Source organism: Onthophagus taurus, unplaced genomic scaffold (assembly GCF_036711975.1).
Source record: "Onthophagus taurus isolate NC unplaced genomic scaffold, IU_Otau_3.0 ScKx7SY_15, whole genome shotgun sequence".
Lineage (NCBI taxonomy): Eukaryota > Metazoa > Arthropoda > Insecta > Coleoptera > Scarabaeidae > Onthophagus > Onthophagus taurus.
Window position 1 is genome coordinate 1,580,670 of NW_027248940.1, and position 16,627 is coordinate 1,597,296.

The 16,627-nt window shown below is 27.4% G+C and overlaps 2 protein-coding genes across 2 annotated transcripts; both read left to right on the forward strand.

The window, feature by feature from the left end:
• Positions 1–281: 281 nt before the first annotated feature.
• LOC111417945 (odorant receptor 85b-like) lies at positions 282–1,830 on the forward strand. Its single transcript, XM_071200901.1, has 3 exons — positions 282–1,416; positions 1,462–1,617; positions 1,682–1,830. The coding sequence occupies exons 1-3, from the start codon at positions 1,378–1,380 to the stop codon at positions 1,742–1,744; spliced, it is 258 nt and encodes an 85-aa protein (XP_071057002.1). The 5' UTR covers positions 282–1,377; the 3' UTR covers positions 1,745–1,830.
• A 12,296-nt stretch (positions 1,831–14,126) lies between these two features.
• Positions 14,127–15,025, forward strand: LOC111417958 (tubulin-folding cofactor B-like). Its single transcript, XM_023050390.2, has one exon. The coding sequence runs from the start codon at positions 14,209–14,211 to the stop codon at positions 14,938–14,940; it is 732 nt and encodes a 243-aa protein (XP_022906158.1). The 5' UTR covers positions 14,127–14,208; the 3' UTR covers positions 14,941–15,025.
• Positions 15,026–16,627: the final 1,602 nt, after the last annotated feature.

Genomic DNA, 16,627 nt, shown 5'->3' on the forward strand with positions numbered 1-16,627 from the left:
CATCTTTCTGACCATTCCCATTTTTGTCTCTCCAACGTCTATTCAGTCTTTTTATCATCCTTTCCAATCTCTTTTTTTCTGCAACCATCATTTTCTTGCATTCGTAGTCTGTCTAAATTCTTTATTCTGTTTTCACGTTTTATTCAGTGTCTTTCTTCTATTATCACTCTCTTTTTACTATTACACTTTTCTGCTCAACCTCCTTTTTCCATATTCGAGATATTTCGTATTATTTTTATGCGTCTCTATTCAATTCTCTTCTATTATTCACTTTAAACCATATATCATAAAAATGAATCCAAACCGATTAAATCCTTATTCATTATTAATCCACGATCATTAAAGTACCTTTCATTAAGAACAATTTCTTTAAATCGTTTAAATTCAAATTCATTTCGTTTGTGGCCCCAGTTTCAACAAGATGCGGATTAAAACCATTGGGTTTTTAGAAATCATGAACTATTTTAACAAAATTCAATGCTCCCCTTTATCCCCCCTCTACAAAAACAAACTATTTATAATGACCATTTTAAATATAATCCTAACTTTTTACCCGTTTGTTCAAAAACTTACAAGTAAGTCTTATTAAGTTATTAATAAATTAATTTTAACCCCAATCACTTTTCAGACCCCCAAATTGAGTTTCACTCGTACCTAATAGAGATTTACGCCTATTTAATAGGTATCAATTTCGGATTAATCGCAATAATACTTACAAAAGAAAAAAAGAAATTAATTAATTTAACTTATAATTTAAGTAATTTTGATCGGTTTGGAGTCCCGAAGGAGCTCCGCTTAATCGATACTTTGATTAAGAATGGTTTAAAATACGCTCATTTCACAACATTAATCGGAATGATGATTTATTACAACGCTTTGTTGTTGAAGAAAAGTTGTTCTAATATTCGTTGTTATTTAATCATGGAGTATTTTCTCCCAAATAAAATTTCGTCTTCGTTGGAGGAGATTTTAGTTGTTGAAGAGATGTTTATGACCATCACAATTTGGAACATCGGAATCGGAGGGATTTCCATGTTGATTTATGTTTTCGAAATAATAATAATTCGATTAAGACACCTTACGATCTTAATTAACCAAATTAATTTCAACGGGATGAAAGACAGCGATAAATTCCGCGATGTTATTGAGTATCATCAAGAAATTTTTCGCTTATTTAATCTTTCGTGCGAAGTTTTTGGAAAATTAATTATATTGCAACGATTTTGTTCAATTGGATTCATCGTTTTAAACATCTCAACGTTTGTTTTAGTCAGTATTACAATTTCTTTATTTATTTATTAATTAATTAATTAATTTATTTTTAAGCGTTACGATTTATTTAGCTTCATAAACATTATCTCAAGCTTATTCTCGTTGATGATGTTTAACACAATCGGACAACGTGTCATTGATGCGGTAATTAAAAACAAATATGAATTAAAAAATTAATCCTTTTTTTAGAATCTCTTTTTAGCAGAAGCCGTTTATAACTTAAATTGGTACGATGCCGATGTTAAGTTGCAAAAGGATGTCTTAATTTTCCTTTGTTTAACCCAACGCGTTTTAAACATTAAATTGGGGTTGTTCGGTATTGTTTCTTATAACACAATGACTTTGGTAAATCACTAAATAATTAATAACTTAACAGTAAGAGTAAATTAATGAAGTTATTTTATTTTAGGATCTTAAAAGATGCTACGCTTGGTCGAGAACTATTTCAACATTAGTTTTGAAAAAGAAATAAGTATAATTAAGTATTTAAGATTAATACTTATAAACAATATAACTGCACCTCCTTATGAATGTTATTAACAATTAAAATAAAAAATTAAATCGAAAATGACAATTTCAACTTTTAATAACGTTTTTCAACTTGAAAAATGACATTTTCAAAACTATTTCTTTAATTTTTAAAATAATTATTCTGGAACTAGTTATATATTACTATTCCTCGGTCCAATACGAATAAATTTCGTACATGTTATGATGATCTATCGATTGTATATTTTGATTGGTGATAGATTATTTAATCTAACCTATTTGATATGGAGTTTATGTACATCTCCTTCAAACACTTTTTTCGAATAAAATTTATTATCTAACACATAACTTATCATACACCATCATGAATAGGACTCTTTAAGCTTTAATTTAAGATATGCCTCATTTCAATATATCCAGAATTAAGAAGGATATGATTTTTTTTAATTTGACACTTAATGTTAACAAGTTAGGTTAACATCGAATTTGCAACGTTTTCGAAAAATATTTTTTTGGGAATAATTTAAAATAAAGCTGTATCATGTTATATATTATTTCAAAGAGGACATTTCAACCTTTTATTTAAGATATAACTCATTTTTCAACTCAACGATATAACCCGAAAATGATTTTTTAAACATCACTATGTATTTAAAATCTCGTTGATGCAACTTTTCCTTCAAAATTTTTTTTCTAAAAATTTTTGTTATCTAACACATAACATATCATATACCATTATAAAGAGGACTATTTAAACTTTAATTTGAGATATGCCTTATTTCTATATACCCAAAATTGACAAAGATATGATTTTTTTAAATTTGACACTTAATGTTAACAAGGACCGAATTTGCAACGTTTTCGAAAAATACTCTTTTTTGGTGTAATTTAAAATAAAACTCTAGCATGTTGCATATCATTTTAAAGAGGGCATTTCACGCTTTCCTTTAAGACATAACTCATTCTTCAACATCTCGATATACCCCGGAAATGATTTTTTAAATATCACTATGTATTTAAAATCTCGTTTGTGCAACTTATCATTCAAAATTTTTTTTTTTTAAATTTTTATTATCTAACACATAACATATCATATACCATTATAAAGAGGACTCTTTAAGCTTTAATTTAAGATATGCCTCATTTCTATATACCCAAAATTGACAAAGATATGATTTTTTTAAATTTGACACTTAATGTTAACAAGGACCGAATTTGCAACGTTTTCGAAAAATACTCTTTTTTGGTGTAATTTAAAATAAAACTCTAGCATGTTGCATATCATTTTAAAGAGGACATTTCACGCTTTCATTTAAGACATAACTCATTCTTCAACTTCTTGATATACCCCGGAAATGATTTTTTAAATATCACTATGTATTTAATATCTCGTTTGTGCAACTTATCCTTTAAAATTTTTTTTCTAAAAATTTTTATTATCTAACACATAACATATCATACACCATCATAAAGAGGACTCTTTAAGCTTTAATTTAAAATATGCCTCATTTCTATATATCCAGAATTAAGAAGGATATGATTTTTTTTAATTTAACACTTAATGTTAACAAGTTTGGTCAAGATCGGATTTGCAACGGTTTCGAAAAATACTCTTTTTTGGTGTAATTTAAAATAAAATTAGCATGTTGCATATCATTTTAAAGAGGACATTTCACGTTTTCATTTAAGACATAACTCATTCTTCAACTTCTTGATATACCTCGGAAATGATTTTTTAAATATCACTATTTATTTAAAATCTCGTTTGTGCGCAACTTATCCTTCAAAATTTTTTTTCTAAAAATTTTTATTATCTAACACATAACGTATCATACACCATCATGAGGAAGACACTTTAAGTTTTAATTTAAGATATGCCTCATTTCTATATACCCAGAATTAAGAAGGATATGATTTTTTTAAATTTGACACTTAAAATTACCAAGTTAGGTTAAGATCGAATTTGCAACGTTTTCGCAAAATACTCTTTTTTGGTGTAATTTAAAATGAAACTCTAGCATATTGTATATCATTTTAAAGAGGACATTTCAACCTTTCATTTAAGACATAACTCATTCTTCAACGTCTTGATATACCCCGGAAATGATTTTTTAAATATCACTATGTATTTAAAATCTCGTTTGTGCGCAACTTATCCTTCAAAATTTTTTTTCTAAAAATTTTTATTATCTAACACATAACGTATCATACACCATCATGAGAAAGACACTTTAAGTTTTAATTTAAGATATGCCTCATTTCTATATACCCAGAATTAAGAAGGATATGATTTTTTTAAATTTGACACTTACAATTACCAAGTTAGGTTAAGATCGAATTTGCAACGTTTTCGCAAAATACTCTTTTTTGGTGTAATTTAAAATGAAACTCTAGCATATTGTATATCATTTTAAAGAGGACATTTCAACCTTTCATTTAAGACATAACTCATTCTTCAACGTCTTGATATACCCCGGAAATGATTTTTTAAATATCACTATGTATTTAAAATCTCGTTTGTGCCATTGTGCAACTTATCCTTCAAAATTTTTTTTCTAAAAATTTTTATTATCTAACACATAACATATAGGTTGAATATCAATAAAAGTAAGGATGGTTTGCTGCCGCATGAGTTGCAAAATGCAGAAGAAATTAATAATTTCTTTTTAAATAGTGTTAGGGATATTGCAAATTCGTTTACTCCTGTAAATGATGAAATTCATAACAGTCATGTATCGTCAGAATTCTCTTTTAAGACAGTTGAAACGGCAGAACTTTTAGCTATTATTAATTCTATATCGTCAACAGCTAGTGGAGTGGACGGAATTAGTGTTGAAATGTTAAAAATGTGTTGTCCAATTATACTACCTTATGTGGCGCATATAATTAATTACTGCATCACGGAAAACGTTTTTCCAACATCGTGGAAGCAAGCTGTCGTACTTCCTTATCCTAAAAAAAAAAGTACCGAAAGAATTAAAGGATTTGCGTCCTATTAGTATTTTACCTGTGTTGTCGAAGGTCATGGAGAAGGTAATGAAAGTGCAAATGATGAATTATGTTGAATCAAATAGTTTATTGCTACAAGAACAATCGGGATTCCGACCTGGGTATAGTTGTACAACAGCGATGTTGAACTTAACTGATGACATATTGTGCGCTTCAGATAATGAACAGTATACTGCAGTTGTTTTTTTGGACTTTTCTAAGGCCTTCGACACTATAAATCACGTGAAATTATGTAATACTTTAAAATGCTTGGGTTTTACCGAAGGTGCGATTTCTCTATTAAATAATTATCTTACTGATAGGACGCAGATGTGTAGGATAGGAGACGATGTGTCCAGCGTGGTGAGGATTATCACAGGTGTCCTGCAGTTCTGGGGCCGTTGTTGTTTACGCTTTACACGTCACAATTTGCAAAACAATTGGAGTATTGTAAAATTAATATTTATTAAATTATATTAAATTATAATTATTTATAATATGTATGCTGATGATTTACAGTTATATTTTTCGTTCCCAGGTATTGATTATCGTGTTGCTGAAGCTAAAATAAATAGCGACTTAAATAGAATGTATCGTGTGGCAGCTGGCTATCAATTGAAAGTCAACCCAAGTAAATCCATGTATATGTGTCTCGGTAATACCAGGGCTAGTAGCAGACCTGTGTTAAATATACAAATGAATGGTGAAATAATCAGTTTAGTTCAGGAATCCAAATGCTTAGGGTTAAGAATAGATAATACGTTTACATACAGATCGCAGATTGGCTATTACATCAAAAATGCTTATTCTTATTTGCGTGGACTTTATCCTCATCGAGCCTATCTTACGGTGAATCTAAAAAAGCAACTGTGTGAGTCTTTTGTTCTATCCCAGTTTAATTATATGGCGCCACTCTACCACCCGGCTGTTGATGTGGTAACTTCTAACCGCATACAGAGAGTGCAAAACAGTTGTCTGAGGTATATTTATGGTATTAGAAAATTTGATAGAGTTACTCATAAGGTAAAAGATATAAAATGGTTGTCAATGAAACAAAGAAGAGACCTTCATAGCTTATGTCTCTTCCATAAAATTATAATCTCATGTAAGCCAGAATATCTGTATAAAAAAATTAAGTTCAAACCGGCAACAAACCCATATGTTATGAGATTAAGCAATCCTATATATCCACCAAAACATCGAACGTCTCTATTTGAAAGAAGCTTCAGCTATCACATTTACAAATCTTACAGTAAATTGCCAAGTGATATGCGAACTCTGAGCTTATGCACACTCAAGAAGTGTTTGATGCGACTGTGGTTTCAGCAGCAAGGGAGAGAATAATATCTGATGCTGGGATATTTACCGTTGGCAGGTTGGAGTTTGTGAAGGCAGTATAAATTTGTATAAATTTGTGTTTTTTTTTGCTTTAATTGTTGAAGTATCTTATAATTCATATCATATGTTTTTCTTTCTTTTTTCTTTTATTTTCTTTCTCATGTTCTTTTTTCGGTTAATTTTTATTTTTTTCTCTGCAACCAACTGGGTTGGTATGAGCAGACTTTGTCTGGAACCCACCCATTGTGTTCCTTCTTTAATTTATATTATGAAACAGAATGTTATTTGTATTCCGTGGAAGGCACAATAAAGATATATTATTATTATTATTATTATATCATATACCATCATGAAGAAGACTCTTTAAGCTTTAATTTAAGATATGCCTCATTTCTATATACCCAGAATTAAGAAGGATATGATTTTTTAAATCTGACACTTAAAATTATCAAGTTAGGTTAAGATCGAATTTGCAACGTTAACGAAAAATATCTTTTTTGGTGTAATTTAAAATGAAACTTTAGCATATTGTATATCATTTTAAAGGGGGCATTTCAACCTTTTATTTAAGACATAACTCAATCTTCAACTTCCTGGTATACCTCGGATATGATTTTTTAAATATGACTATGTATTTAACATCTCGTTTGTGCAACTTATCCTTCAAAATTTTTTTTCTAAAAATTTTTATTATCTAACACATAACATATCATATACCATTATAAAGAGGACTATTTAAACTTTAATTTGAGATATGCCTCATTTCTATATACCCAAAATTGAGAAAGATATGATTTTTTTTAATTTGACACTTAATGTTAACAAGAACCGAATTTGCAACGTTTTCGAAAAATACTCTTTTTTGGTGTAATTTAAAATAAAACTCTAGCATGTTGCATATCATTTTAAAGAGGACATTTCACGCTTTCATTTAAGACATAACTCATTCTTCAACATCTTGATATACCCCGGAAATGATTTTTTAAATATCACTATGTATTTAAAATCTCGTTTGTGCAACTTATCCTTCAAAATTGTTTTTCTAAAAATTTTTATTATCTAACACAACATATCATATACCATTATAAAGAGGACTATTTAAACTTTAATTTGAGATATGCCTCATTTCTATATACCCAAAATTGAGAAAGATATGATTTTTTTAAATTTGACACTTAATGTTAACAAGAACCGAATTTGCAACGTTTTCGAAAAATACTCTTTTTTGGTGTAATTTAAAATAAAACTCTAGCATGTTGCATATCATTTTAAAGAGGACATTTCACGCTTTCATTTAAGACATAACTCATTCTTCAACATCTTGATATACCCCGGAAATGATTTTTTAAATATCACTATGTATTTAAAATCTCGTTTGTGCAACTTATCCTTCAAAATTGTTTTTCTAAAAATTTTTATTATCTAACACAACATATCATATACCATTATAAAGAGGACTATTTAAACTTTAATTTGAGATATGCCTCATTTCTATATACCCAAAATTGAGAAAGATATGATTTTTTTAAATTTGACACTTAATGTTAACAAGAACCGAATTTGCAACGTTTTCGAAAAATACTCTTTTTTGGTGTAATTTAAAATAAAACTCTAGCATGTTGCATATCATTTTAAAGAGGGCATTTCACGCTTTCATTTAAGGCACAACTCATTCTTCAACTTCTTGATATAAGCCGGAAATGATTTTTTAAATATCACTATGTATTTAAAATCTCGCTTATGCAACTTATCCTTCAAAATTTTGTTTCTAAAAATTTTCATTATCTAACACATAACATATCATATACCATCATGAGGAAGACTCTTTAAGCTTTAATTTAAGATATGCCTCATTTCAATATATCCAAAATTAAGAAGGATATGATTCTTTTAAATTTGACACTTAATGTTAACAAGAACCGAATTTGGAACGTTTTCGAATAATACTCATTTTTGGTGTAATTTACAATAAAACTCTAGCATGTTGCATATTATTTTAAAGAGGGCATTTCACGCTTTCATTTAAGACATAACTCATTCTTCAACTTCTTGATATACCTCGGAAATGATTTTTTAAATATCACTATGTATTTAAAATCTCGTCTGTGCGCAACTTATCCTTCAAAATTTTTTTTCTAAAAATTTTTATTATCTAACACATAACAAATCATATACCATCATGAGGAAGACACTTTAAGTTTTAATTTAAGATATGCCTCATTTCTATATACCCAGAATTAAGAAGGATATGATTTTTTTAAATTTGACACTTAAAATTATCAAGTTAGGTTAAGATCGAATTTGCAACGTTATCGAAAAATATCTTTTTTGGTGTAATTTAAAACGAAAGTTTAGCATATTGTATATCATCTTAAAGAGGACATTTCACCCTTTTATTTAAGAGATAATTCATTCTTCAACTCCCTGAAATACCCCGGAAATGATGTTTTAAATATCACGTGTATTTAAATCTCGTTTGTGCAACTTTTCCTTCAAAATTCTTGTTCTAAAAATTTTTATTATCTAACACATAACTTATCATGTACCATCATAAAGAGGACTCTTTAAGCTTTAATTTAAGATATGCCTCATTTCTATATATCCCGAATTAAGAAGGATATGATTTTTTTAAATTTGACACTTAATGTTAACAAGTTAGGTTAAGATCGAATTTGCAACGTTTTCGAAAACACTTCTTTTTGATGTAATTTAAAATAAAACTGTAGCATGTTGTATATCATCTTAAAGAGGACATTTCAAACTTTTATTTAAGATATAACTCATTCTTCAACACCCCGATATAACCCGAAAATGATATTTTAAATATCACTATGTATTTAAAATCTCGTTTCTGCAACTTTTCCTTCATAATTCTTTTTCTAAAAATTTTGATTATCTAACACATAACATATCATATACCATCATAAAGAGGATTATTTAAGCTTTGATTTGAGATATGCCCCATTTCTATATACCCACAACTAAGAAGGATATGATTTTTCTAAATTTAACACTTAATGTTAACATGTTAAGTTAAGATCGAATTTATAACGTTTTTGAAAAATCCTTTTTTTTGGTATAATTTAAAATAAAGCTTCAGCATGTTCTATATCATTTTAAAGAGGACATTTCAAGCTTTTATTCAAGACATAACTCATTCTTCAACTCCCCGATATAACCCGGAAATGATTTTTTAAATATCACTATGTATTTAAAATCTCGTTTGTGCAACTTTTCCTTTAAACATTTTTTTCTAAAAAATTTGATTATCTAACGCAAAACATATCATATACCATCATAAAGAGGACTCTTTAAGCTTTAATTTAAGATATGCCTCATTTCAATATATCCAGAATTAAGAAGGATATGATTTTTTTAAATTTGACACTTAATGTTAACAAGTTAGGTTAAGATCGATTTTGCAACGTTTTCGAAAAATACTTTTTTGAGAATAATTTAAAATAAAGCTGTATCATGTTATATATCATTTCAAAGAGGACATTTCAACCTTTTATTTAAGATATAACTCATTTTTCAACTCCCCGATATAGCCCGAAAATGATTTTTTAAACATCACTATGTATTTAAAATCTCGTTGGTGCAACTTTTCCTTTAAACATTTTTTTCTAAAAATTTTTATCATCTAACACACAACATATCATATACCATTATAAAGAGGACTATTTAAACTTTAATTTGAGATATGCCTCATTTCTATATACCCAAAATTGAGAAAGATATGATTTTTTTAAATTTGACACTTAATGTTAACAAGGACCGAATTTGCAACATTTTCGAAAAATACTCTTTTTTGGTGTAATTTAAAATAAAACTCTACCATATTGCATATCATTTTAAAGAGGACATTTCACGCTCTCATTTAAGACATAACTCATTCTTCAACATCTTGATATACCCCGGAAATGATTTTTTAAATATCACTATGTATTTAAAATCTCGTTGTGCAACTTATCCTTCAAAATTTTTTTTCTAAAAATTTTTATTATCTAACACATAACATATCATATACCATCATGAAGAGGACTCTTTAAGCTTTAATTTAAGATATGCCTCATTTCTATATACCCAGAATTAAGAAGGATATGATTTTTTTTAAATCTGACACTTAAAATTATCAAGTTAGGTTAAGATCGAATTTGCAACGTTATCGAAAAATATCTTTTTTGGTGTAATTTAAAATAAAGCTGTAATGTGTTGTATATCATTTTAAAGAGGACATTTCAACCTTTTATTTAAGACATAACTCATTCTTCAACTTCTTGATATACCCCGGAAATGATTTTTTAAATATCACTATGTATTTAAAATCTCGTTTGTGCAACTTATCCTTCAAAATTTTTTTTCTAAAAATTTTTATTATCTAACACGTAACATATCATATACCATTATAAAGAGGACTATTTAAACTTTAATTTGAGATATGCCTCATTTCTATATACCCAAAATTGAGAAAGAAATGATTTTTTTAAGTTTGACACTTAATGTTAACAAGGACCGAATTTGCAACATTTTCGAAAAATACTCTTTTTTGGTGTAATTTACAATAAAACTCTAGCATGTTGCATATCATTTTAAAGAGGACATTTCACGCTTTCATTTAAGACACAACTCATTCTTCAACTTCTTGATATACCCCGGAAATGATTTTTTAAATATCACTATGTATTTAAAATCTCGTTTGTGCAACTTATCCTTCAAAATTTTTTTTCTAAAAATTTTTATTATTTAACACATAATATATCATATACCATCATGAAGAGGACTCTTCAAGCTTTAATTTAAGATATGCCCCATTTCAATATATCCAGAATTAAGAAGGATATGATTTTTTTAAATTTAACACTTAATGTTAACAAGTTTGGTCAAGATCGGATTTGCAACGATTTCGAAAAATATTCTTTTTTGGTGTAATTTAAAATGAAACTTTAGCATATTGTATATCATTTTAAAGAGGACATTTCAACCTTTTATTTAAGACATAACTCATTCTTCAACATCTTGACATACCCCGGAAATGATTTTTTAAATATCACTATGTATTTAAAATCTCGTTTGTGCAACTTATCCTTCAAAATTGTTTTTCTAAAAATTTTTATTATCTAACACAACATATCATATACCATTATAAAGAGGACTATTTAAACTTTAATTTGAGATATGCCTCATTTCTATATACCCAAAATTGAGAAAGATATGATTTTTTTAAATTTGACACTTAATGTTAACAAGGACCGAATTTGCAACGTTTTCGCAAAATACTCTTTTTTGGTGTAATTTGAAATAAAACTCTAGCATGTTGCATATCATTTTAAAGAGGACATTTCACGCTTTCATTTAAGACATAACTCATTCTTCAACTTCTTGATATACCCCGGAAATGATTTTTTAAATATGACTATGTATTTAAAATCTCGTTTGTGCAACTTATCCTTCAAAATTTTTTTTCTACAAATTTTTATTATCTAACACATAACATATCATATACCATCATAAAGAGGACTCTTCAAGCTTTAATTTAAGATATGCCTCTTTTCTATATATCCAGAATTAAGAAGGATATGATTTTTTTAAATTTGACACTTAATGTTAACAAGTTAGGTTAAGATCGAAATTGCAACGTTTTTGAAAAATACTCTTTTTTTGGTATAATTAAAAAAAAAACTTAAGCATGTTGTATATCATTTTAAAGAGAACATTTCAACCTTTTATTTAAGACATAACTCATTCTTCAACATCTTGACATACCCCGGAAATGATTTTTTAAATATCACTATGTATTTAAAATCTCGTTTGTGCAACTTATCCTTCAAAATTGTTTTTCTAAAAATTTTTATTATCTAACACAACATATCATATACCATTATAAAGAGGACTATTTAAACTTTAATTTGAGATATGCCTCATTTTATATACCCAAAATTGAGAAAGATATGATTTTTTTAAATTTGACACTTAATGTTAACAAGGACCGAATTTGCAACGTTTTCGAAAAATACTCTGTTTTAGTGTAATTTGAAATAAAACTCTAGCATGTTGCATATCATTTTAAAGAGGACATTTCACGCTTTCATTTAAGACATAACTCATTCTTCAACTTCTTGATATACCCCGGAAATGACTTTTTAAATATCACTATGTATTTAAAATGTCGTTTGTGCAACTTATCCATCAAAATTTTTTTTCTAAAAATTTTTATTATCTAACACATAACATATCATATACCATTATAAAGAGGACTATTTAAACTTTAATTTGAGATATGCCTCATTTCCATATACCCAAAATTGAAAAGATATGATTTTTTTAAATTTGACACTTAATGTTAACAAGTTAGGTTAAGATCGAATTTGCAACGTTTTCGAAAAATATTTTTTTGGGAATAATTTGAAATAAAGCTGTATCATGTTATATATCATTTCAAAGAGGACATTTCAACCTTTTATTTAAGATATAACTCATTTTTCAACTCCCCGATATAACCCGAAAATGATTTTTTAAACATCACTATGTATTTAAAATCTCGTTTGTGCAACTTATCCTTCAAAATTTTTTTTCTAACAATTTTTATTATCTAACACATAACATATCATATACCATTATAAAGAGGACTATTTAAGCTTTAATTTAAGATATGCCTCATTTCTATATACCCAGAATTAAGAAGGATATGATTTTTTTAAATTTGACACTTAAAATTATCAAGTTAGGTTAAGATCGAATTTGCAACGTTATCGAAAAATATCTTTTTTGGTGTAATTTAAAATGAAACTTTAGCATATTGTATATCATTTTAAAGAGGACATTTCAACCTTTTATTTAAGACATAACTCATTCTTCAACTCCCTGATATAACCCGGAAATGATTTTTTAAATATCACTATGTATTTAAAATCTCGTTTGCGCAACTTTTCCTTTAAACATTTTTTTCTAAAAAATTTTATTATCTAACACATAACATATCATATACCATCATGAGGAAGACTCTTTAAGCTTTAATTTAAGATATGCCTCATTTCTATATACCCAGAATTAAGAAGGATATGATTTTTTTTAATTTAACACTTAATGTTAACAAGTTAGGTTAAGATCGAATTTGCAACGTTTTCGAAAAATATTTTTTTGGGAATAATTTAAAATAAAGCTGTATCATGTTATATATCATTTCAAGGAGGACATTTCAACCTTTTATTTAAGATATAACTCATTTTTCAACTCCCCGATATAACTCGAAAATGATTTTTTAAACATCACTATGTATTTAAAATCTCGTTGGTGCAACTTCTCCTTTAAACATTTTTTTCTAAAAATTTTTATTATCTAACACATAACATATCATATACCATTATAAAGAGGACTATTTAAACTTTAATTTGAGATATGCCTCATTTCTATATACCTAAAATTGAGAAAGATATGATTTTTTTAAATTTGACACTTAATGTTAACAAGGACCGAATTTGCAACGTTTTCGAAAAATACTCTTTTTTGGTGTAATTTAAAATAAAACTCTAGCATGTTGCATATCATTTTAAAAAGGACATTTCACGCTTTCATTTAAGACATAACTCATTCTTCAACATCTTGATATGCAGCGGAAATGATTTTTTAAATATCACTATGTATTTAAAATCTCGTTTGTACAACTTATCCTTCAAAATTTTTTTTCTAAAAATATTTATTATCTAACACATAACATATCATATACCATCATGAAGAAGACTCTTTAAGCTTTAGTTTAAGATATGCCTCATTTCTATATACCCAGAATTAAGAAGGATATGATTTTTTTAAATTTAACATTTAATGTTAACAAGTTTTCGAAAAATATTATTTTGGGTCTAATTTAAAATAAAACTTTATCATGTTGTATATCATTTTAAAGATGCATTAATTTAAGATATATCTCACTTATAAATAATAATTAGAAACTTTAATAATTATTTAATCAATTAAAAAATAGTAATCTATAACCATTTCAATAAATTAAACGGTAGATGGCGCCACATCATCTGTCACTTTTGACGTTTCATCCCAACCTTCATTTAAAACGCACATAAAAACAACAAGAAATTTCTGTTAAAGTTTCTAAACCGAATAAAAATGATGGCAGATTACAAAGTAATCACCCCCGATTTTGTAAATTTACACATTTCAACATCGAACAGTGATATACCATCGTTCAACGATAAACGTTTTCCAAAAGACACAACAATCGCCGATTTGAAGGCTAAGTTGGAGTTAATAACCGGGGGCTCAAGCGCAACGATGCAATTAGAAGGTTACTCGAAAGATAATAAACTAATTTGTACCCTAAGCGATGATTCAGCTCAATTGGGTCAATACCCGTTGGAAGATGGGATGCGGTTACACGTTGTTGATAAATTCTCGATAAAAAATGAGTTAGATTTTGGAAATGTACCCAAATTCGAACTCTCCGATGAGCTTTACGCGAATAAAGCCGATTCACTTCGAGCGTTTTTAATGAGAAACAAACTGGGTCATTACAACGAGGATAATATTCAAAATAAAGAAAAATTAAAGAAGGAAGAACAAGAAATTTGCGAAGCTGTTGTTTTGGGGAGTCGATGTAAAGTTGAGATTGCTGGTGCTGCGACCAGATTGGGATGTGTTATGTTTAAAGGAAAAGTTGAAGGGTTAGATGGATTTTGGATTGGGGTTAAATATGATGAGCCTTTGGGAAAGAATGATGGTTCAGTTAAAGGGAAGAGGTATTTTGAGTGTCCCATGAATTATGGAGCTTTTGTTAAACCACAAAATGTACTTTGTGGGGATTTTCCAGAGGAAGATTATGATTTAAATGAAGAAATTTAATTTTTTTGTGCTTTAATCTTAAGTTTTTTTTTTATAATTTTTTTATTTAAATAAAATAATATATATAAATAATAGATTAACCTAACCTAACTTTAATTGTTAAATTTAAAAGAATCATCTCTGGGTTATACCTGGGAGTTGAGGAATGAGTTATGTCTTAAATAAAAGCTTGAAATGTCCTCTTTAAAATGATATACAACATACTTAAGTTTTTCTTAAATTTTAAGTTTTTCTTAAAGTGATCTTAAATTAAAGCTTAAAGAGTCCTCTTTATGATGGTATATGATAAGTTATGTGTTAGATAATAAAAAATTTTAGAAAAGAAATGTTTAAAAGAAAAGGTGTATAAACGAGATTTAAAATACATAGTGATATGTAAAAAATCATTTCAGGGTTATATCGGGGAGTTGAAGAATGAGTTATGTCTTAAATAAAAGCTTGAAATGTCCTCTTTAAAATGATATAGAACATGCTTAAGTTTTTTTTTTAATTATACCAAAAAAAGAGTATTTTTCGAAAACGTTGCAAATTCGATCTTAACCTAACTTGTTAACATTAAGTGTCAAAATTAATAAAATCATATTTTTCTTAATTTTGGGTATATAGAAATGAGGAATATCTTAAATTAAAGCTTAAAGAATTCTCTTTATGATGGTATATGATACGTTATGTGTTAGATAATAAAAATGTTTAGAAAAAAATGTTTAAAGGAAAAGTTGCATAAACGAGATTTTAAATACATAGTGATATGTAAAAAATCATTTCAGGGTTATATCGGGGAGTTGAAGAATGAGTTATGTCTTAAATAAAAGCTTGAAATGTCCTCTTTAAAATGATATACAACATGCTTAAGTTTTTTTTTAATTATACCAAAAAAAGAGTATTTTTCGAAAACGTTGCAAATTCGATCTTAACCTAACTTGATAATTTTAAGTGTCAAATTTAAAAAAATTATATCCTTCTTAATTCTGGGTATATAGAAATGAGGCATATCTTAAATTAAAGCTTAAAGAGTCTTCCTCACGATGGTATACGATATGTTATGTGTTAGATAATAAAAATTTTTAGAAAAAAAATTTTGAAGGATATGTTGCACAAACGAGATTTTAAATACATACTGATATTTAAAAAATCATTTCCGGAGTATATCAAGAAGTTGAAGAATGAGTTATGTCTTAAATAAAAGCTTGAAATGTCCTCTTTAAAATGATATACAACATGCTAAAGTTTTATTTTAAAATACACAAAAAGAAGTATTTTTCGAAAACGTTGCAAATTCGATTTTGACCTTACTTGTTAACATTAAGTGTCAAATTTAAAAAAATCATATGTTTCTTAATTCTGCATATATTGAAATGAGGCATATCTGAAATTAAAGCTTAAAGAGTGCTCTTTATGATGGTATATGATATGTTATGTGTTAGATAATAAAAATTTTTAGGAAACAACATTTAAAGGAAAAGTTGCACAAACGAGATTTTAAATACATAGTGATATTTAAAAAAATCATTTTCGGGGTATATCGGGAGTGGAAGAATGAGTTGTCTCTTAAATAAAACGTTGAAATGTCCTCTTTAAAATGATATATAACATGCTAAAGTTTTATTTTAAATTAGGCCCAAAAGAATATTTTTCGATAATGTTGCAAATTCGATCTTAACCTAACTTGTTAATATTAGGTGTCAAA

What these genes read in the sequence shown, in the direction of transcription:
- LOC111417945 (XM_071200901.1), top strand. Translation starts at nt 1,378, where the DNA reads ATGATGTTTAACACAATCGGACAACGTGTCATTGATGCG. An exon ending in GACAACGTGTCATTGATGCG is followed by an intron (nt 1,417 to 1,461) that starts GTAATTAAAAAC and finishes TCCTTTTTTTAG; the next exon opens with AATCTCTTTTTAGCAGAAGC. An exon ending in CTTATAACACAATGACTTTG is followed by an intron (nt 1,618 to 1,681) that starts GTAAATCACTAA and finishes ATTTTATTTTAG; the next exon opens with GATCTTAAAAGATGCTACGC.
- LOC111417958 (XM_023050390.2), top strand. Translation starts at nt 14,209, where the DNA reads ATGATGGCAGATTACAAAGTAATCACCCCCGATTTTGTAAATTTACAC.